The sequence below is a fragment of the Lathamus discolor genome, chromosome 3 (assembly GCF_037157495.1).
Source record: "Lathamus discolor isolate bLatDis1 chromosome 3, bLatDis1.hap1, whole genome shotgun sequence".
In the NCBI taxonomy this organism is placed as follows: Eukaryota; Metazoa; Chordata; class Aves; order Psittaciformes; family Psittacidae; genus Lathamus; species Lathamus discolor.
In genome coordinates, this window is record NC_088886.1 from 97,232,770 (window position 1) to 97,254,094 (window position 21,325).

General features: G+C 40.6%; 1 protein-coding gene across 4 annotated transcripts in view; it reads left to right on the forward strand.

Annotated features, from left to right (window-relative positions):
- The window catches only part of LOC136011139 (L-threonine ammonia-lyase-like), a 29,595-nt gene extending 8,292 nt beyond the window's left edge, over positions 1-21,303 (forward strand). For all 4 annotated transcript variants that reach the window (XM_065672805.1, XM_065672807.1, XM_065672803.1 and 1 more), the window contains 9 exons: positions 4,921-5,037; positions 6,290-6,531; positions 10,150-10,315; positions 10,794-10,890; positions 11,770-11,845; positions 12,562-12,687; positions 13,691-13,858; positions 14,168-14,225; positions 20,594-21,303. In XM_065672805.1, the coding sequence (XP_065528877.1) occupies positions 4,921-5,037; positions 6,290-6,531; positions 10,150-10,315; positions 10,794-10,890; positions 11,770-11,845; positions 12,562-12,687; positions 13,691-13,858; positions 14,168-14,225; positions 20,594-20,692 (1,149 nt within the window). In that variant the 3' untranslated portion in view covers positions 20,693-21,303. The remainder of the gene's footprint in view (positions 1-4,920; positions 5,038-6,289; positions 6,532-10,149; positions 10,316-10,793; positions 10,891-11,769; positions 11,846-12,561; positions 12,688-13,690; positions 13,859-14,167; positions 14,226-20,593) is intronic.
- The last annotated feature ends 22 nt before the right edge of the window (positions 21,304-21,325 follow it).

A 21,325-nucleotide genomic window follows, 5' to 3' on the forward strand; every position in this document is an offset into this window, starting at 1 on the left:
ATCTGTGCACAATGACTCATGTTCTTATTAGTTACTGTTAACTGTCAATAATCATTTTCTTCTTACCTGCTAACATTAACCTAAATACTCAAAGATTGCAGTGACCTGCAAACAAAGGATAGACCTCATTAGACACAGACTTACTGCACTGTGGTATTATGCTCCTGGTGAAAATCTCTTGCTACAAGGAACCTGAGTTGGAGGTGCAGACTCTCAGTGTTTGGGTAAGCAGTCTGGCGGGAGGGTCTGATTTGGAACTAGCCCTCACGTTTGGAGAGGTTGAAGGTACAGATTTTCCTTCCCAGCCTGGCCAGCCTGGGAAGGCTGACTGTGTTCTGTACCCGGATGGGTCTGCCATGTGTGTCTTCGAAATGACACACATGCACATAGAATTCCCATAGCCATATAAGCATTTGCTAAGCTGTAAGAGAAGTACATTGGCAGGCTATTTAATTTGTAGTGTATTTCCACCAAGGGAATCTCTTCATGAAAGCTGCTGTAGGCACCCTGCGGCTAACCTCTTTTTCCTGTGTTGGGTGAAAAGTGTCTTTGCGAAATGGCAATTCACAGCAGCAGCCCAAAATTGATCTCCTGATGCCGACCTGGAGCACCCTCCAGCCTCACTGCCTGTGGATTGTCTTTCTATCCTGCACAGGGAAAGGATGTTGGTGTCTGAACCACTGCTCAGGGTTAACAGCCCCTGGAGCAAAGTGGTTGGGTCTGCAAGGAGCAGCAGTTCTCCTGGTTCCCAGATAGCACCTGCTGCTTCAGGGGCAACATAATTGCTTTTGGGGGTTCTTTTTTAGCTTAGAGTTCCCTGACTAAGGGTAGCTGTTTTTTGTAGCATACTGCCAAAGAAGTGTGTCTTGTGACAAAGGGCATGGTACAAGACCATTTGGGGCTGTAAGGTGGCACAAAAATCTTGCAGGGTAGTGTTGGCCAGAGTGCAGGGAGTGGAACTGGATGCATTTTGCATTTGTATATTTCAGAGTGACGCAGGAGTAAACCATTCTGCTGGCTGTACCTGGATTTCCTTTCAGAGTGGAGAAGTTGGCTTGCTCGGGAAGGCAGCAGTGGGAGTGAGCAAACACACATGCAGCATGGGTGGCCAGAGGGGCAAACAGAGGGAGTGTACCAAACTCTGCACATCGCATCATTTGTCACCAAAACTCTCATACTCAAGGACACAGACAGTGCTCTAGACTGAAGTGTCAATCTTCTGTTTTTGTTGAGATACTGTCCCAGAAAAAGGTTGCATTTATATTGCAGGTAGTGAACTCTTCATCTCTCTGCATTTGACAGCTCTGGTCATATTTGTTAGATGGATTTAATCTTGCTGTAGGTTTATGGGTGGGAGAGTGAGAGTGTCACAGCTTAATTCAAAAAGCAGAACTATCTAGCTCTGTACCCTTCGATAGACTGGATCATCCCTTCCCTGCAGTTCATCATGCACTTCTGACAAACAGTTAAAAGATACTACCTCTGTACATCTGCCAGTGTGAGAGTGCGGGAGCCTTGGCCATGTGGGTCATTGAAGGACCTCATTCACACCTTCATCTCAGATGGATCAGACCAACAGCTCAAAACTAGTAGTGTGCCCCTTGGCCCCATCCCCTGAGCTATCTACATGCTCCCAAGGTATGGCTTCCACTTTGAAAATTAATCAATCAACACATCCTAATGCAGGAAAGGTGAGACTGCACCACTGAGTCCATTTTTGCTCCTACAGGCTTCCATGTAATATGGAATTTTCTACAGACTGATCACACTCCTGCTCACAAGTAGTTAAGATCTCTTTGGTCAATTCACACCATTTGTTCCCAGACAGCTTTGCCCCTTATGCTGTTTTTGGCTGGGATAAAGTTAGTTTTCTCTATACTAACTGTATAGGCTATGTTTTGGATTTGTGCTGGAAACAGTGTTGATAACACAGGGATGTTTTTGTTATCACTGACCAGTACTGACACAAAGTCGAGACCTTTCCTCTTCCCACCCTCTCACCAGCAGTAGGCTGGGGGTGCACAAGAAGGTGAGAGGGAACACAGCTGACTTGAGGGATATGCCAGACCATATGGCACCAAGCCCAGCAGCAGAACTAGGGGGAAGGCTGGCCATGGGTCCACTGCTCAGGAACTGGCTGGGCATCAGCAGGTTGATAAAGAGCAATTGTTTTCATTTGCAACTCTTGCCTTTCTTGGGTTTTATTTCTCTGTCTTTGTTATTTTCCTTTTAATTTCTTTTTCTTTCTTTAGGTTCTTTTTTTACTGGTTTTTGGTTGTTTTTTTTTTTTTTTGAGTTTTTTAACATTATTATACTGTTCTTATCCCACTTTTCTCACTTTTACCCTTCCAATTCTCTTTCCACCATCCCGCTTGGCTGGGGTATGGAGTAAGTGAATGGCTGTGTAGTGCTTAGCTGCCAGCTGCGGTTAAACCACGACACCCCTCAACTTGAATAGTTCTTTTCTCTTGGGTGTCCCTGGCGGGTTTGTGAAAGATGGCTGTATCCCCTGTCTGCATTTACTGTGCCAAGCTAAACAGGCTGACTTTCTTCAGTCTCTTTTTATAAACTATGCTTTTGGGATGATCAGTGGAAAACCTATATCCCCACTTGATTTAGCGTGAAAATAGCCCATGACTGTTGCTGTTCAAAGTAATATTCCCACAGAAGTCATTAGTATATGTTTCATGCACATGTATTGAAAGCACAGAGTGGTGTCAGGAAAAACATAGATAATCATTCTTTTAACTCATTGCTGAGAGGAAAGAGCCCCTTTCAGGGACGTTTGTGTAGTTTAAAAAAGCAACTACAACTGTAACCCATTCAGTTAATTGAATGGAGCAACATTGCAGGGTGATTCCTATCTGTAGGTAGGACCATGAGTAGATTGCCCTGGATCCTTATGCAGGAGTTTCCCTGGAGCTGAGATATGGCATGTGACAGATGTTATAGAGGCCCTCATTATAGGGAAACAAGGAATTAGCACTAACTTGGGTTAAGTTCCTGATGTAGGAACTTTAAGGGTTGTTCTGTGTTAGCTTTGTGGATGCCCAGTGTAGGCTGTGCTGTGTGTTGTATGTTAGACATAGTATCTGTAGTCCTTAGATAAGATCACGGTGGCAAAAGGGAAAACTTCTAAGGTTGGTTCTGGGAGTCTTACAAGGTCACGCATCAGGACAGTACAGCTGAAAATAGCACTGACACCTCCTTTGTTAGAACTAATGCTATATTTAGGTTACATGAAAGGAAGCCTCTGTTAAAGGGTGCAGAAAAGGAAAACGTAAAGAGTTAAAATATTGAGTATCAAAATTAAAGAAAATAATAATCTGAAGTACACCACCTCAGTGATAAAGAGTAACTTAATGACAAATTTTTAAATGTAGGAAACTCAATAACTTTATAGTCACAAGATTAATTTCCTTTAAATCTTTTTTTCTCACTGTTCACTCTAGAATCCAAGATTTTCTACAAAACTAAAAATGATAGAACTAGTACAGTGTGTGAGGAACCAGTGAAGTACCGTTTCTTATCTAGTGTTCTTGTTCTGTTTGGCATAGGATGTTTAGGATAGAAATTGTTATCTTATTAGTGTACTAAGCACTTTCCATTCTTTCAGTTCTGCAGCCAGGTTTACAGAGGAGCAGCAAGGGGTAGCTCGTATTGCAGGATTTTCTGAGAGAAAATAGAGAATCTGGCCCCACCTATGGGTGAGGAAGTTAACATATGCTTGTGAATCCACTAAAAAGCCTTGAAACAGTCATCTGAAATATTTAGTTTTATTCTATACCTTAAAGCAAGTTTCTGTTTCAGATATATTTAGTTTATATAAATTCACTTTGAAAGTGCCACAGTGTAGAAAATATGTCAGTACTTATTCCTCTGTACACTATACACTGTATGCATGACACTGCCAGATACTTCTTGAGACAAATATTTAAAATATACTGTCATGCTGTCTTTTAATCTGTCTCTCTGTGAATTATCATTAAAAAGGACTTGATCCCCTAAACCCCTAGGTCCTCATTTACTTTGGCAGCCAGTGGAAGAAATAGAGCCAATTACTAAACAGAGACACAATAAGCCTGGGGAACTGGAACCCACAGGCTTACTGAAGCTCTATTTCACAAGTTATCTTGTTTAAACCTCTTGTTTTAGATTATGTGGTAATAGAAGATTATTATGGTGGTGCATGCTGTGAATGTCTTACTATAAAAATTTACAAAAGTTTTGCCATTAAAAAAATAGTTAAAAAGTCATGCATTTTGGACACTGCACCACATGTACTCTGTTTGCTAATTCCTCTCAGCTCAGGGGTCCTTTCTGTCCCGAGCACTGAACAGATTCAAAGAGCTGCTGCTTGCACTTACACTCCTGGGCAATGCTTTTTATTATTTCCACCATTCTTCAAACAAGAGATGTCTTTACTAATGTTGTACTGGCCTTAGGGTGCAAAATGGACAATAGTCAGTAGTGATTCAGTGTCAGAAACCATACCAAAGATGCAATAGAAGGAATTTTCTGACTGCTTTTGTATTTAGGAAATGATTTTATGTTTGAGGTATTCAACATCCAGTTCTGAGAAGTGCTAAAATATCAGACCATAGGCTGTTTCTTTAAATAATTGAAGATACTTATTTTAATATATGTATTTGAACACTAAGACTAAAAAAGTACTGTTTTCAGAATTCATAATGGCATGGGGTACATATTTCACTGCTGCAGGTTTGAAAATTACTTCCATAAGCCAGAAGAATCTGGTAGGTAACACTGTTATGTATGTCGAAAGAAGCACATTATGAAATTTACATTTCAGAGCTCTTACATAAAAGCTGGATGCATGCCTCACCAGGGAGCTGATTGAGTGTGGAAGGTTTTTCTTAATTTTACATGTATGGCCATAGTAACATTTCTATACTCCAGTATTCTAGGCTATCCAAGCAGTATGGAATGGACATCTACTTAAAGAAGGAGTTCCTCCAGTACACTGGATCTGTGAAGGAAAGAGGTGTAATTTACCTTCTGACATCACTGCCTCAGGTATAACAACATGTCAGCATTAAAAAAGAAATAGATCATAGAAACATAGAATCACAGAATGGTTTGGGTTGGAAGGGACCTTAAAGATCATCTCGTTCCAATGCCCCTGCCGTGGGCAGGGACACCTTCCACTAGACCAGGTTGCTCAGAGCCCCGTCCAACCTGGCCTTGAACACTGCCAGGGATGGGGCAGCCACTTCTCTGGGCAACATGTTTCCTCACAGTAAAGAATTTTTTCCTAATATCTAATCTAAATCAACCCTCTTTTCAGTTTAAAGCCCTTTGTCCTTTCACTACAGGTCCTTGTAAGCGTCCCTCTCCAGATTTCTTTTAGGCCCTCTTTAGGCACTGGAAGGCTGCCCTATGTTCTCCCTGGAGCCTTCTCTTTTGCAACTCTATTGGCCTGTCTGCTTCACAGAGATGGATGGAGCATAGTTAAAGATATTTTTTACCTGAACTGGACATTCTTTTCTTGCCTTTTGAACCATTGTGTGGAACAACATAGATAGGTCTGCAAGTATCTGAAAATGCTACTTAATTTATCCTTGGCCAATTGCTCATAAAATGCTTAAAAATATTTGAAAGAAAAGCTTGCAAAATGTAGACATCATCATTTTTTAATGGAATTTAGGTGAAAGGGTTTGCATGCTTACTATGGTTCTGACATGTTGAAACCACCAAATTTTGAGTGGTGACGAAATTGATCTACAATGAGTGATGAGAATAATCTGGATCACCAGTTGATTTCGTAATTAATTTCAGTTATGAATAGCTTGTTTATCATTTGCTGTTGGAGGTTATTGAGTCTCTGCAGCAATAATAATCATAATTGGCATGATACAGCAGCCCAGAAACAGTGGTTGTTCCTGCACTTTTGTAATAAGATGAATAAATCCTTCTATTAAAGGGAAACCTGAAATGAAATAATTTCACACAGGCAGGGAAGAGGAACCAAATATAGGCTCTGAGGGGCCAGATACTGGCTCTTCTGAGATCAACTGGAGTTTTACAGCTAATTCCAGTGAAACAAGAATTGAGACCAGAGGAGTGTAGGAACAGGGATAGATTTTGTGCTGTCTTAGCTGTGGATGTCCTGAGATCATACCAGATATGCATATATTGTATCATAATACCATAATGTGACCAGCTAGTAGGGGGAAAGAAGAAAGTCAGACCATTAGAATGATCCAGGATCATATGGGATAACTTTGTGACACTACATAATGTGCAATAAGCAACCCTGTTTTTTCAGGATCAGCAAAGAAAGGGGGTGATCGTGGCTTCGGACAGTAACTTTTCCATGGCTGTTGCTTACCATGCCTCAGAGCTCCGTATTCCAGTGTTTGTCATCATGTCAACCAGCACATCCCCAGCCAGAGTGAAAATGTGCCGTGAGTACAGTGCCATGGTTATATCCTATGGCACTACAGCTAAGGATTCCCAGACGCACGCAAGAAGGTTGGCACAGGAGAATGGTTATCTCTACCTCGAAGAGTAAGTGCAGAGTCAGACTGATTAGCAAGATTACATTAGATACTTTTGCAGCTCTGCAGAAACAATTACTTTAATTAAAAATTGATCACAGGTCATCAAAATGTTCCCATAACCTAGAGTATGGACAGTTACATATTCCTAGGCACAAATCATGAATCTTTCTATAACAGCTGGGGATGGAAAATATAGTCTTCCCCCAAATTAGGCAAACTTCCTGAATAGGAATTATATGGGCTAGCATGATAATGGATATATGCTAACTTTTTATGAACCCTGTAAGAAACCATTACAGCTAGCATTCATTTTTGGTCTCTGTTTGGTGTAAGGTGGCTGAAAGCTACTTCAGTGCAAAGGGTTCAGTGGCATAGTGTAGAGCAAAGAAAGGTTAATGCTGTGAAATTTCCACATATCCCATGTGAGTGACAAAACTGTGATTATGCCTTGAAAAAAGATTATTAAGAGGTTACTTCACACGTATATTTAAAGTAGCTAAGGATGAGTATAAATTTAACTTTGAAGTATTTAAGGTTATTGAACAAGAGGAATATAATAAAAACATTATTAGAATAAGACAACGGACAAAAATATTTAGAACTGATCCATTTTCCCTTTTTTTCCTTTTTTTTTCTCTGTAGTCTCTTCTGCCTTTCCATTCCCTTTTCTTTCATTTTCCTACCTTTCTTTCAAGTGAGATTTTCAAAAGCATGGAGGGATGAATCATTAGCATGAGGTCGCTGGCAGTCCCTCTGATGCACTGAGCTGGAATGTTATTCTCCATCCCTGTCAATGCCTCAATCTCCATCCCTTTCAATGCAGGCTTCATCCACCACTTTGTGTTTGTAAGGCACCTACTACAGCAAGTGTGCGTTCCCTTTCAGCTGCTAGGCACTACTAAATTAAACATAGTAATAATGAGTAATGTTGCTTGGAAATAGAATGTCAGGATGAGCAGAATGGAGAAAGTCCTCATTTGTTTCCCAGCTGGTTTGTTGGGAAGGCAATATTAAAAACTGTACTCTTCAGCTACCCTGTTAGCTCTGCCAACAGCAGGTGGCTCACAGGGCTGGTTGGTCTGCCTTGTCCATTACCAAGGGCACAACCTTGTCCCAGACTGGGACTTTCAAAGAAACCTAAGGGAATGAGGTGCCCTAGATCCCACTGAATTTTAAACCCATTTAATCTGTCTTTGAAAACCACTTTGCTTTCCATAACTTGGTGATTTCCAAATTCCTGTCAGCGATTTTTCAATCGATGCGTTAACTCCCAGCCAGCTTGCACCACCTATCATGTTTGCACATAAGAAAAGTGTCATTGTAATTTCATATTTAATCATCCCCTTCTCCCCAGGTAATTATTTATATTGCACAATGTAGATATTCTCCAGGTTCACGAAGCTCCAGGGACAACACATGTGGAGAACTTCAGTATGTAGTATTGAGGAACTTGAAATGTACATGTTACCATTAATAATATCAAAGCATTTTGATTTACTTCAGGTTACAAGTAAGTAACAGGTATTTCAGGTTACCAGAAACAGAGTTATTTAGTCTGTTACTCTGTTTATTTAAGACTTCATAGATGTAATTTTTCACACTCTAGAGAAGAAAAAAAGAATAGAAAATCCCTTACTACTCTTGTAAGCCTCTTCATAATGGGATGCCTGAAAACATACTTTGTTAGGTGTAGACTGGGAGAGCTTTCCCAGAGAGATGTATGCATATATGGATAGCCAGTCACCTTCAAGGCGTGCTGACACACATTCATTGTCACTAACCAAAGCTGTCTGTAAAACGTCAGCTGATCTCCTGTGCTTTAGAATGGAACTTCTGAAACGTCATTTTCTTTCAGTTTGATTCTAGGTTGCATGAAATCCCTAGCAATTTGGTCTCTGGATTTCCTTAACCAAAAATTCGTTCTTTTCTTCCTGAAATAGACATTGTGTGCCTGTGTTTGGTTTTACCTGCATAGGTGATGTCCTGTGTAGGGTGTGTCAATGCCAGTTCTTCCCATTTCTTGAGCACAATTAAAATACTATGTTGTGAAAATGATCGTGCCAGAATTCAATTAGAGGAAGGAAACTTTTTATCCAACTGCAACTTCCTGTGAAATTCCAGGAATTAAGTGTGATTTTTCAAATTGGAATTCAATCATTAAGTCTACCTAATTGCTGCCTAGGTGACATGGGATTTTTAGTAACTATAGGTGTTCAGAACCTCATTATAAATGCAATGTGAATATTGCTAGTGAGTAACACAATACCTCTGGGATGATGTGAGAAATGTTGATTTGTGATTCAGAAGCACAGTTTTCAGTTACTAGTGAAGTTTTACTCGTAAATTCAATATTCCAGGTCCTCATTCATTTTTGCAGGTTCCCGTTGTTTCCCACATGACCGTGGCAGAGGTAACTCTGCAAACTCAATTCTGAATGTTATTTGTGAATAAGAATTTTTCACGAGACCAGAACTGTTCACGGGACCAGTAATATATTTTGCCACAAATAAGAAAAGGGAGAGAGCTCCTTCAGTATCTTGATAAAGACAATAAATTCAAGGGTTCAGTTACTCATCCCACAATGACAGTCTTTAGCTGTGCTATGGGAACTTGCCGTGTTTTGCTACGTATGTGAGGTAACTTCTCCAGAGGGCCTTGCTTTCCACTTTGCAGGCATCCTGTGCTAAGCCTCTCTGTGCATGTCTAGCAGTAATAAAGGCTTAGCTTCGTAGTACCCAAATGCTCCGTGTCAAGTAAATCAGGTGAAGTAATTTGATCTATAATTCTGCTTGCTTATCCATTTGGCAGAAAAAGCAGAACTTACAAGCATACAAAGATCTCCTAATTTGGGGGATTTTTTTGTTCATATACCATTCTACATTTACATCATTGCTAACTTTTAAATAAAATGCAAACCAGCTTTTAGAAATAGATCCAAGTCAATTGTGACTGTGCAGTGGACTTCTCTGCAGACTTTTGACTCTGCCCATCCCTGTTTCTGCTCATTATAATACCTTTGCCTGAAAGTGTTTTACCAGTGAGTATTTTGGCATGACTAAATGCTTCTTTTACCCTTCCAGAGTCTTCCAGAATAATGTGAAGGTATCAGATGTTGGCCCTGGATTGTGGAAAGGCTTAAATCTGTTGGAATCTGTTTAGTATTTGTGAGGTTGAATGCAGTGTTTATATTTCATGAAAATTCCCATTCATCACAAGTACTAAATTCCACTTATAAAAAAAAAAAAAAGATTTCCGTTTGAGACTCTGTTTTTAGTTTGGACTGCAACATTAAGAATTTAGGAAGCTGAAGGAAGTGATGGCAGTGGAAACATGACTTTTGTCTCACCAGTTCTGTAGACACCCGATGCTGGTAACAACAGAGATGAGTGCTCTTCAGCCTGAAGGCTATTTGTGGGGTTTGTCAATGGCCCAAGTTTTCCCCCAGTAGGTAACAGCACGCAATGGTCTATCTGATGCAGTGTCCTGTTGTACTGCCTCCTTCCTGCATTGTGCTTGTGATTTACTGTCACGTCTTTCCCTGCTGAATAATGTCCTCAAAGTAGTAGATTGAACTATTGTTGTGTTGACTACTGTGAACCCTGAGCTGTGCCCTTCCTTCCTACAGGGAGGATAGTGCTGTGTACCTGTCAGGCCTGGGAACTGTGGGACTGGAGGTGTACGAGCAGGTGCCAAAGCTGGACGCGGTGATTTTCCCTGCAGGAGGCCACTGTGGCTTGCTGGCAGGGTCGGCTGCTGCGCTCAAACACCTCAACCCACATATTTCTGTAATTGTAAGTTTCCTTTAACCTACAAAGCATTGCATTTTAACAGCTTTGCCACAGCTATTTTCAAAGGACACTGGTATCTAGTGGTAACAATACACTGGTATCTACTGCTACACCGGCAGAGGCTGCATGTGCTGGTGACAGGGACTATCTGATCCTATGGGCTTCACCTAGGAGAAGAGACTCTGAGAGCCTGGGAAGCCTCTTGTACTTTGGCTGCTTGGCTGGATTTAAAAAACAATGGGGGAAAGACTCTTCCAAAGGAAATGAAATCCAGTTCTGTGTCTTGAAATAATTTCTTACTGGAGAAGTTTGGCCCTAAATAAAACACAGGATAAGTTTAATGATAGTACAGTTATTATTCAATTTGAAATTTATTATTAATTTGAAAAGGAAGATTTGTGCAGCTTTTTTGGTATCCACTTTGGTGGTGATTTCTGTTATAACTGGATCAATAAAATGTTAAAACACTTGTCTTCCCCAGGGGGTTGAGTCTGAAAGTTTCCCTGTATTGCAACAGTCCTTAAAAGCTGGCCATCCGATTGAAGACCAGGCTTGCAGCAATCATCACTTTTATGGAGGTAAGAAAATGCATTATTCTTTTGGAAGTAAAACAAAGTTTGTAATTGATTTCTTCAACCATATGATTTTCTCAATAATTCAGTTCAAACATATTTTAAAGGAAATCTTTGAAGAGTCAGAATTTAATTCAAGCTGTAGAGGCAACTTCTACCACATTTCTCCCACCACCTCCCTGGGGTACAATACTGTTCACAGTGCACGTGAAATGTTCAGGTGAATGCTTAGAAATATTAAGAGTATTTATCTGACCATTGTGCTCACAAACAGCACCTTAACCAGTGAAGTCAATGGGAAAGCTCTTATGTAAAAGACTGATGTGTAAGAAGGCAGAAAAATGCTGTGCTTAAATATTTAGACTTAGAAAACTGTTTTCTGAACAACAGTGTTTATAAACAATAGAGTTGTTTCCATATTGTTTGCTCGAAAACCCTCAACTGTTAAGCAATGTAAAAACATTCTGTTTACCTGATGTCCAAATCTCTGGAAGCTCTGGGTTAAATAGGAGTTTCATAAACAACTCTCTTGGTAAGCTCTACCTGGCTCTGCACTCCTTTGCTAACTGTCCTGCTATAGGTAACAAACCTGGTGCCATGCTTCAAGCGGTGAAAAGTGCTGGCTGCAAGGTCACTCTTGCAGTGCAACGACGCTAGTGGAGAATCAAAACTTTCTTAAAGGGGTCCAAAATGCCAAAATCTTCCTGCGAGATTTGGTCTTTCTTTATCAAAAGTATTTCTGTCACACAAAAAAGTCAAGCAACTTAATATCGTATGACAGCTGTGTGCTGCACTTGTTAAGGAGACAAAAAAGCCAGAGATCTGAAAAATGTTGAACTTGTCTAAAGCAGCCAGCTTCATATTTTTGCCTTTTGAAATCTGCAGATGTGAGTGGACTTTGCTTTGGCAGCAATTCTTTGCAGCTGACTGGGAAACTTGTGGATAAAGTTGTTGCTGTGAGGTGGGTAAACAAAAACAGTGAAATTAATAATACTGGGTGAGCATTGCTGTGCGTGAAAAACGTGCTGTATTACCAGGGTATGGTGGTTCTTCACATACAGTGGAGAGCAGGTTGGCAGGAGTTGCCATCATGCGCATGCTGTGACAGCATGGTGGTGGTAGGGTGCCTTTCCTTCCAAGAGGGGCACAGAAGACACTGAACCCAATTCCACATATAGAATCGTAGATTATCTCAAGCTGGGAGAGACCCATAAAGGACCATTGAGTCCAACTCCCTGCTCCTCACAGGAGTACCTAATACTAAGCCTTGTGACTAAAAGCATCATTCAAACTGACCCCTTCGGGCCAAAACTTCCCCTGCTGCTAGTATCTGGTCGTGCATCTGGGTGTAAAATTTGTCCTGGCTGTATTCTACAACACTTGAAGGCAGCCTTTGACAAAACGCTTCTAAATCTTCACAGAAAGGCCAAGTTGGCAGAAGATACTTACCACTAGGATTTAGCTAGCACAATGTTTCTGGTTAAAATGCTACCCTCTCTTTCAGTTAATATCAAGACTGAGATATACATTAACCCTGGCAGCACAGCTTTTGGTAACACTACTTTGGGGTCATATGTACCTGGGAGAGTGAAAGGAATCCAGTTATACATAAATGTATTGTCTTCTGCTATTGGTATCTCGTTTTGTTTTGTTTTGACACAAGTCTTTTGCTTTCAGGGAGGAGGACATCCTCATTTCTATGCTGAGACTGCTGGAGTATGAGCGAGCCACAGTTGATGCAGAAGGGGCCATTGGCCTTGCAGCAGTTGTTGCAGGGAAGCTACCAGAGTTGAAGGGTAAAAGGTATGGCAGCTATTGCAAACAAGGAACTGTGGCAAAAGCATATGAACATGTGGCAAAACAGAGAACATGTAGCAAAGCAGGGAACTGTGGCACTCAAGGGGCTGAGTGCCTTGGTCCCAGGAAACGGAGAGAAGCTGCTTGTCTTATGAGTGATGAGGCAGTTTGTGCCCATGAACTGGCAATGGGCTTAGTATCTGTGGCACCTACTTAAGGCTGAAGAGATCACTCACAGGTCAGAAGACCATGTTGAACAAGACTAATGTCAGCATGGAGACCTGACAAATCTTGTAATTTTCCTGTATTCTCTAATGGCTGGGGAAAGGTAGTTACACACAGCTCCACGAGGCATGGTCACATCTGCCAGGAGAGCATCCTGATCTTGTCAGACTGTTGGCCTCTTTCATTCCACGTGTGGAAATTAGCCCTGTCTGTGGTGGGACAAGAGGTAAGCTGTCTTCTGCAGTTGCTCAGTGGCAGCTGCCTCATGACCCCGAGAACTGCCCAGATAGTCAATGGGATTACATTTGTGCTTAGTGTTTAAAGTGTGGGTAAGTGCCTTCTTGTATCTGGGATTGAGTAATCGGTGCTTAAGCAGATTGAGTCTTGGCTCAGGACATAGTCCAGAATGTATGCCTTGAACATACATGTTGTCTAACCATCGATAGGGTGAGACTTGGAACCTCCAGGGAAAATGATGTCACGTTTTTAAAATTTGACACAGGGCTAGAATTTTCCAGCTGATTATCTCTAATCAAACCAACACCCCCAGGAAATGCAAAATGAAAACAAAATTTCAGGCCAACTAATGCAGCCCGCTTCTAGGCTCCTGCTGCCTGCACACAGTGGCTACTGAGAGCCAGGAGCCCCACTGACACTTAATACATACTTACTGAAGGGTGGTCTAGCCGATCCTAAGCTGATATTGAATACAGTGTCTGTGATTTGTGGTTCCTTTGCACAGACAAGTGCTAATCAAAAATCCTGTTTTTCTTTCTGTTTCCAGAGTGGCAGTTGTCATATGCAGTGGAAACTTGGAATTACATTTGCTGCAGCAGTGCATAGCTCGTGCCCTGACCCTTGATAACAGAGTGTGCAGATTTTCCCTTGTGCTTTCTGACTGCCCAGGAGACATTTCAAAGCTACTAGAGGTTTTGGCTCGGGAAGAAGTAAGGTAAATCAGACTTGGAGTAGGGAAATATAATCACAGAGTAGCACAAAGATTATTAAAGATTTGGACGTGTTTCCAAATGTTCTCTGAAGTCAAGTCTGTAAGTAACTAAATAATCAAAGGGGTTTTTTTCTTGTTATATTTTTAAAAAACCCTTTTATTTCCCTCATTTTTCTTGGAATGTGAAAGCACCTTTGCAGCATAAAGTGTCAAATATAAAAGGCAGCAAAGATAGTTACTGTCAAGAGACAGAAACTGTTTTACAATGACAAGGGCTTGTTGTGATCTCTAATTTATCCCTGTTTGATCTAGAGTTTTGGATATCAAACAAGAACGCGCATTTGTGACATCTGAGCTCTTCACTGTTGAGGTAAGATGAGACGCGATTTCAGTTTCTCCAGGAGCATTGGCCCTCCGTAGTTTATTCTGTTTTCCAATATCTCTATATGACTATGTTGAAGAAGTCCAGTACAGTGTGTACAATGATTTGGGGAGCCATGTGATAATTTCTTCTGTGTTATACAGCATCTTGCCTCACCAAATGCTCGGCAGGCATATAAATAATAGAGGGTCTGTTTTACCTGATATTGCAACACTGTGAATGAAATACTCTGGTTGTTGCTATTGCAAACCTTCCTTACCTGCGTGGTGGTGTGTTGGAGGTGGTGAACAAGCTGCATCATCCGTCCTGAACTTGAAGAGCCAGCTTTGTAGGTTCGCTGTAATTATCTGGGATCAATTTGCCTTAAAGCAATATGGAGAACACCCTTACTCTTAAGGATCCCGTATTTTTAAGTAGGGCCTCAGTTTTGTTCCTTGTCCACAAAGAGCACAGAGCAAAACTATTATTCCTTTGTTGAGTATTTGATACCGTAACAGTGAGGAGGTGCTATCAGTTAATGGCATCTCTTAAAAGGATCATTTGTCTCATGGCATATTCCTTAATCAACAGGTTGGGCAAAGGTGTGGTTCCACTGGCTTGATGCTAGTACTGTCAGAGTCCAACCTGACTTTGTGAAATCACAGGTGGAGGTCAAATTAGGGATCTTTGCTAAACAGGCTTATAGCTGGAATTCAGGAGTGTTGTTGAGTAAGCAAGTTCTTCGATTTTGGCATTTAAATCTAATTCCCCACTTGAATTCAAAACCCTGCTCAGTATTTTCACTTGCAGATATAAGGAGTAGGTTAGATTAGAGGTGACAGTAGCAAAGGACTACGATGTAGTTCATGAACATTTTTCAGAACATGATATTATAATTTTTCTCAAGTGTGTAGTGCTAAAACTACATTGTTCTGCAGTGTCGTAACAATAGGCCAGTTTACTGGTTTGGGTAACTTGAAGATAATGTGACAAATCCCTTTGATTCAGTGACTTACCACTGAAAAACCCTTCTACCAAGGCTAGATTCAACAAACCCTGTAACTCTTCTAAAGTTTTCAATATGATTTTTAAAAAGTAGGGCTTGTACTTTTTATTAATTCTACTAAATAAATTAAACAAAATCCACTTTCTTAGTTTTTGATTGAGAATGTTAGACCAATTTTCCACTGTTTGTGGGACTTCTCCTATCGCTAGTCCTTGAACCGGAAAGTGCCATGTGCTATTGTCTGCCCTTTAAACAATGTATTTTCACTGACTGTCCACTTCAACGATCTGGCACTGTTGTACTAGAAGAGGATTGAAGGGAGGAATTTGAGTCCCTGAATAATTTAATTGGATGTTGGATTTGCATGATGGCTTTTAATCAATCTGGGAGAGGCTATCGGATAATTAGATGTGAAGTAGTGATTCAACTTTATAGACTTCAGTGACTTTGGAGGCACCTCTATCTGGTGACACCTAATGAATCATAAAGCTTTCCTTTGGAAACTAAACCAAAGGTAATAAAAAAGTAAAATATTGGATTTATCTTTAAGCATGAAAATAAATTCACTCTAACCAGATATAGAAAAATGTACAAATTTTCATAGTAAAGCTAACACAAATGGGGAAGGTTTTGACTTTTTTTTTTGTTGTTGTTTATAAGAACCAAAGCCCTTTCTTAGCAAAGCATTTTAAGCATTTGTTACTAAAGCAGACCTGCAAAGAAATTTGTATCATTTCCATCAGTGTAAATCACAGCACATTAAATTTAGCATATATTTAAATCTGGATCGAGAACCAAAATTATCATGTGTTGAACTGGTGGCAATAATAAGAAAGGCATTACAGCTATACACACTCCACTGTAATACATAGTTTTGACAGTGGATATAGATGATGTGTTTGACAGAACAGAGCAGTAAGTGCAGTGGCTTATTTTAAACACTAAATGAGTCCTGTCAAGATTGTCTTCTCAGTATTTAATCATCCTTTCGGATTTACCCCTTCCTTTCCAAAGGAGAGAAACTTGGCTTCTAGTCACTGCTTATCAGAAAGATAGAGCACACGGTTTTTCTTCACCTCCAGTGAAATGTCTCTCTGGTTTAGTGTTTATTCATCTGACACACACTTCATGGGAAGATCCTTGCTGATAGTCTGATTTCATGGAGTAGTAAGGACTTACTAAATTGAAGCTCTATGTTCAAACTACACTTTAGGAAAAATAACTTTTGGAACATTTTACTGACAAAAAAATAAGAGTTTTTTTACATAAAAAAGATGTTATGGTGACATTAGGTTCAGCTGATTCTTAATGGAGCGCCTTGTGCAGTGGGATTGGCTGTCAAGTACTTTTGGAACAATATGGGAATTTCTTTTGGATACTGTCAGCTCTCACCTACAGTTTAGATTCTCTTTCCTTGTGGCTCACACTGGATTTCTGTCTTGCAGAGGACTACACCTTAATTCACTCTTACCTGAGCAGTGAGGAAATGGATTCCGAAGTCCCAGTATCAAAATAGATAAGTCTTAGCAAATTGCACAAATAACCAGTCTGGTAGGCTTCACCTTTTACAACTATCAAAGCAGGATAGGTGATCAGGAATACAGGTAGAAATAAGGATAAGAGCTAAGGGAAAAAATATCTAATATTACTGGCTAACTGGATGTAGAAATCTGGTAATATTACCCAGTTAGTGGGAGGAAACTACAACTTGTTTTTGTGAGCTTTCCCTATTCTTTATCAGTATCAGGGTGTCTCATAGTTGGACTTAGGCAAAAAAAAAGGAATAACTTTGAGCTCATCAAGTATCCAGAAAAGTCTTCTCCCCACCACTGCAACTGCAGCATAGTCAGACTGGCAGGTACAGGAGGGTCCTGGAGCAGAGCAGTGAGGGCCTGCAAGGTCTTGAGGTGCTCCAGCAGCTTTGCAGAGAAGCAGCTGCAGTGGCTGTGTTCCCTCTGACCTCAGTCCTGTTTGACATTATGGGGTTGTCTGGTTTGTTCACATCAAACCTCTTGGGAGCTTTAATCTGCCGTGGCTTTAAATAACACAGAAGAGACCAGTTGTAAAAAGAACATCCATCACATTACTTCTCCCTCTGACTGTTCAACAAAATACTAATTCATAAATCAAATACTGCTTTTTCTTTATGATAACATTACACATTGTCCCAGTGGTGCTGCATTTCCTGGCTTACTTTGTGTGGTGTAATGCCTTTTTTTTCCGCATACAGTTTATTCACCTCAAGCCAGAACCCATTAAATTATTTTAGTCTGCTCTGGTCAATTTGAGTAAATTGCTTTGGGTCAATGTGCATTTTGTAAAAGGCTGGAGGAGAATATTTTGGATTAGAGTCTCCAGTTGCCAACATATTCTGCATTATTGACCTGTAAAGAGAACACAGAGGAGCATGCAGCTGTCCAGCTACAGAAAGGATAGTGTCATTCCTAAAGCATTTCCTGCATGACCCTGGGCAAGGCATTGTTACTGTGCTTCAGCTCCCCATCTGCAAAATGAAGACACTTGGAGTGGGAAGTCCAACAATAACATTCCTTCTCAGTCATTTTTCCTCATTGGCATTCCACAGCAGACTAAGGTGGTACAGAACAGTTTGCTCCAGTTGCAGAAGTAAGAACCTGACTCCAGGAAGGCTGAAAGTAGACCTGTTGGATTATTATCTGATTTACATAATGCAACAATAACTTGCTTGTGCTCACCAAACTGAATACAAGAATATGCCAAAAGATAAGGGCTCAGGGTGCATGAACAAGCGACAGCTATGGCAGTTGTTAAGCTCTTTCTCAAGCGTTGCATTGCACCAATCTTCGGGACTATGTGGCTTTTACCTTGAAGTAAAATTACATGGCTGGTTATTTTGATGGTCTTACAGGCCCAGATTATTTTATCCATCCAGGATACTATATGCAGGAGAGAAATGCATAAAATGTACTCATTATTTGTTGGTGGTGGTTTTTGTGGGTTTTTTGGTACACCCAAATGCAAGGCCTACTACGCAAACATGGTCCTGCAGTGAATGAGAGCTCTGCTGGGTCAAAAAGCCTGTGTCTAGTCCTGATGGCTTATGGGTTTGAAACAAATTTAGTGTTTTCTCTAGTGGTCACGGGTTATCTTGCATGGGGCGTAAAACACATCAGGCAATAGGTCTTGTTATTTATTCTTAGATAAGACCAATTTAGAGCATTTACTCTTAACTAATCAGCAGGTATGCAACATCCTGTAGCAATTAGTACCTAGGTGACTATTCATCCTAGATAGATAAAATCTTCATCTATCTCCCCATGAATATGAGGATTGCCCTGTTGGACACTCATGTAAATTATACTTCCCTGGTGAAGTGAGTAAGAGAGAGTTCTGTGAAAGTAAAACTAAAGTGTGAATTGGCTTAATCTGAGCAAGAAACCAAATTCTTGCCTGCCTTGCTGTTTAAATCTGTAGCTGCTCTCAAGTGTAGTGTGATTCTCTGTTCTCTCCTGCTGTGAGGAAATGTTCTCTCTTCCTCTGCTTGACAGGTGTGAACCATCAGGTGAATTTCAGGTGAATTTCTGGAATTGTTTCTTATTGCTGCTGTGATGCTGTTATTACTTTTGTAACACGCTACAGCCTATTAATGGCCATATCAGGTGTTGCATGCTGTGCATGCACAGAACAAAAAGACAGTATTTATCCAAAAAATTTACAAGATCTTTGGCTTCAATTATTACCACAAAGAAAAGGGCAGCGAGGAGGATAGTTAGCTCTATAATCAAAACCATGCTTGCTCCCAGGGCAGAATAGCTGCTTGCTGCCAGATGTTCAAAGGTGGACCTGGCAAGTCCAGACTGGTTCCAAGTGCAGCAATCGATTTGCTCAGGACAAAACAGGCATGATTGCTGTGGAAGGGGAGAAAGGCAGCTTTTTGTAATTGCAGACTAAATCCCACTTCAGAGGAGAAAAAGTGGGATGTAATCTCAAGAGAAGTTGTGTTGCAAAGAGCCAACAAGAATGGAATGATGTTCAAGATATGAGGTGTAGAATTACAGAAACAGATCAGAAATGTGTCTCATTTAATGAAGCATATTTAAGAAGCTATAGCCAAATTTCTAATCAAGTAAGCTCATGGCTGTTTAGAATAACATGGAGTTAGTCTTTCACCTTCTCATTCAACAGTTTTGCTAAAGGTTTATTGTTATTTTAAGCTCATTCAGAAACATGAATTCACAAAGTTCCTGTTTAGAAATATCCTCATAAGCATATTTGAATAGAGACAATTTTATTTTTTGCCTTTTTGCTCTCTGTAAAGAATGCACCTCTGATAAGAACATTATACAGGGCATCTGTCTGCAGCAGTCCACCTTAACGTTACCATGGCCAGGTTTTTTTCTTTATTCCCTGTGGATTTGCCTGTTAAAATAAACTCTGTTGTTGCACCGTGACTCATCTTGGATCCTTTCCTCACTAGATTCCCATGTTTCTGTGAGCTATTTTTTCCACGTGGCACTTTGAGCATCAGTGATAATTCCAGCAGGGTCAGCTGTGACAGAAGTTAATAGTCTAAAACTGTGAGGTGTATTTTTCGTTCTGCACCTTCACATTGGTGCCTCACCTTTGGTAGTGCCCAGATTTTCAAATGGTGCAATAGCGATGTGAGTGTGTAGAAAAGAGGGAATAAAGAAGAACTGAAAATAATTACCTTGCCATTATTGTCTTTAGTGTCTGCCTGGCAGGATTGTCAGTAATGCTTGCAGAGGTGAGTGAAGAGTAAAAAGAAAACTATCAGGGTTAGGTTTGTCTGGGTTTGCTTTAGCAGCAGAACAACCATAACAGAAAAACAGAAGCGATGCAATGGGCAAAGAAAAAATCAGAATGAAAAAGAAGGTGTGTGAGTAGGTGAAACCAGCCAGAACACTGCAGAGACAATGAAGGACTGGGGGGGGATCGGTCCATGAGAGAGAAGAGGAGAATATAAAGACGTTGAAGGATGAAGGCACTGGAACAAACAGTGCCCAGAAATATGGAAATGTGGTGAGGTGGCAGCAGCACCATCTACATACCTCAGGGAACAGAAATAAGAAGCTGCTAACAGATGACTTCAGGGAAGCCAACAGCAGACAAGTATTTTGCCCAGGAGCCAGCAGAGGATCAGCCTATCTCATTTAAAACTATTGAAGGCAATAAAGCAGGGCTGTTGGATGCTTTTAGGACCATACAGGACAGCTGGAAAAGCCCCATATGTCTGTTTTCTTACCTGACCAGACAGAGGATGCAAAGTCCAGAGTTTTTTCGTTGCACTGATCATTTTGCTTTTATGAGCTGGAAATGCCTGTGTCCGAGGTTGCTGCCATGCCATCAGGAATGCTCTTAATTCTTTTCCCAGGTCACCTGCACTGTGGAGACCAGAGACAAGATCCACACAGTCCAGCTGAGGAACGCACTCTTGGAACGCTACCCCACAGCTGTCTGGACCGAGCGGTGATGGGCATGGCACAAGGGAAAGGGATGAGATCCTGCGACGAGTGTTTTATAGAGCCCTAATCTTGAGGTATTCAGAAGAGATATCAGCTTTCAAAGCTGAACAGTTAGCAAATAGTTTCAGGATATTTATTTTCTGCTCAAAACATAGTGAATGTCCTTGGGAAAAAAAGTCAAACTCCAAACTTTAGCTTAGCTAAGGGAAACTTCTAGTCTCTGCTGGTGTTGGAATTCAGTAATTCATTATCAGCTGGTTGGCTGAATTTTGGCTAGTATGTAGGATCCTATGGCATTCAATACATAAACTGGGAGAAGGCATTTTTCTTTACATCTAATATAGATCTCTCAAAGGTCTTTTGATTTTCATGCCTCTAGTTAAAGTAATGCAGCTCCTTCTTCTGGACTTTGCCATGCTGATAGTACAGTAATTTTCCATTTCCAAGCCAGAAGCAGTTCTGCATTTGCTGAATGTGCTTCAGGGAATATACTCCAGTGTGGGGTATGCGTTTGAACACACTTCTGATTCTTGTTCTGGTCTTTGCTTTCATGCAAGGAAAAATGATGCTAACCAAAAACAAAACCAAAAAAACCTTGGAAGACAAAAGCCAATGTTGTATTTTTTTTTCCCAAGGGAAAA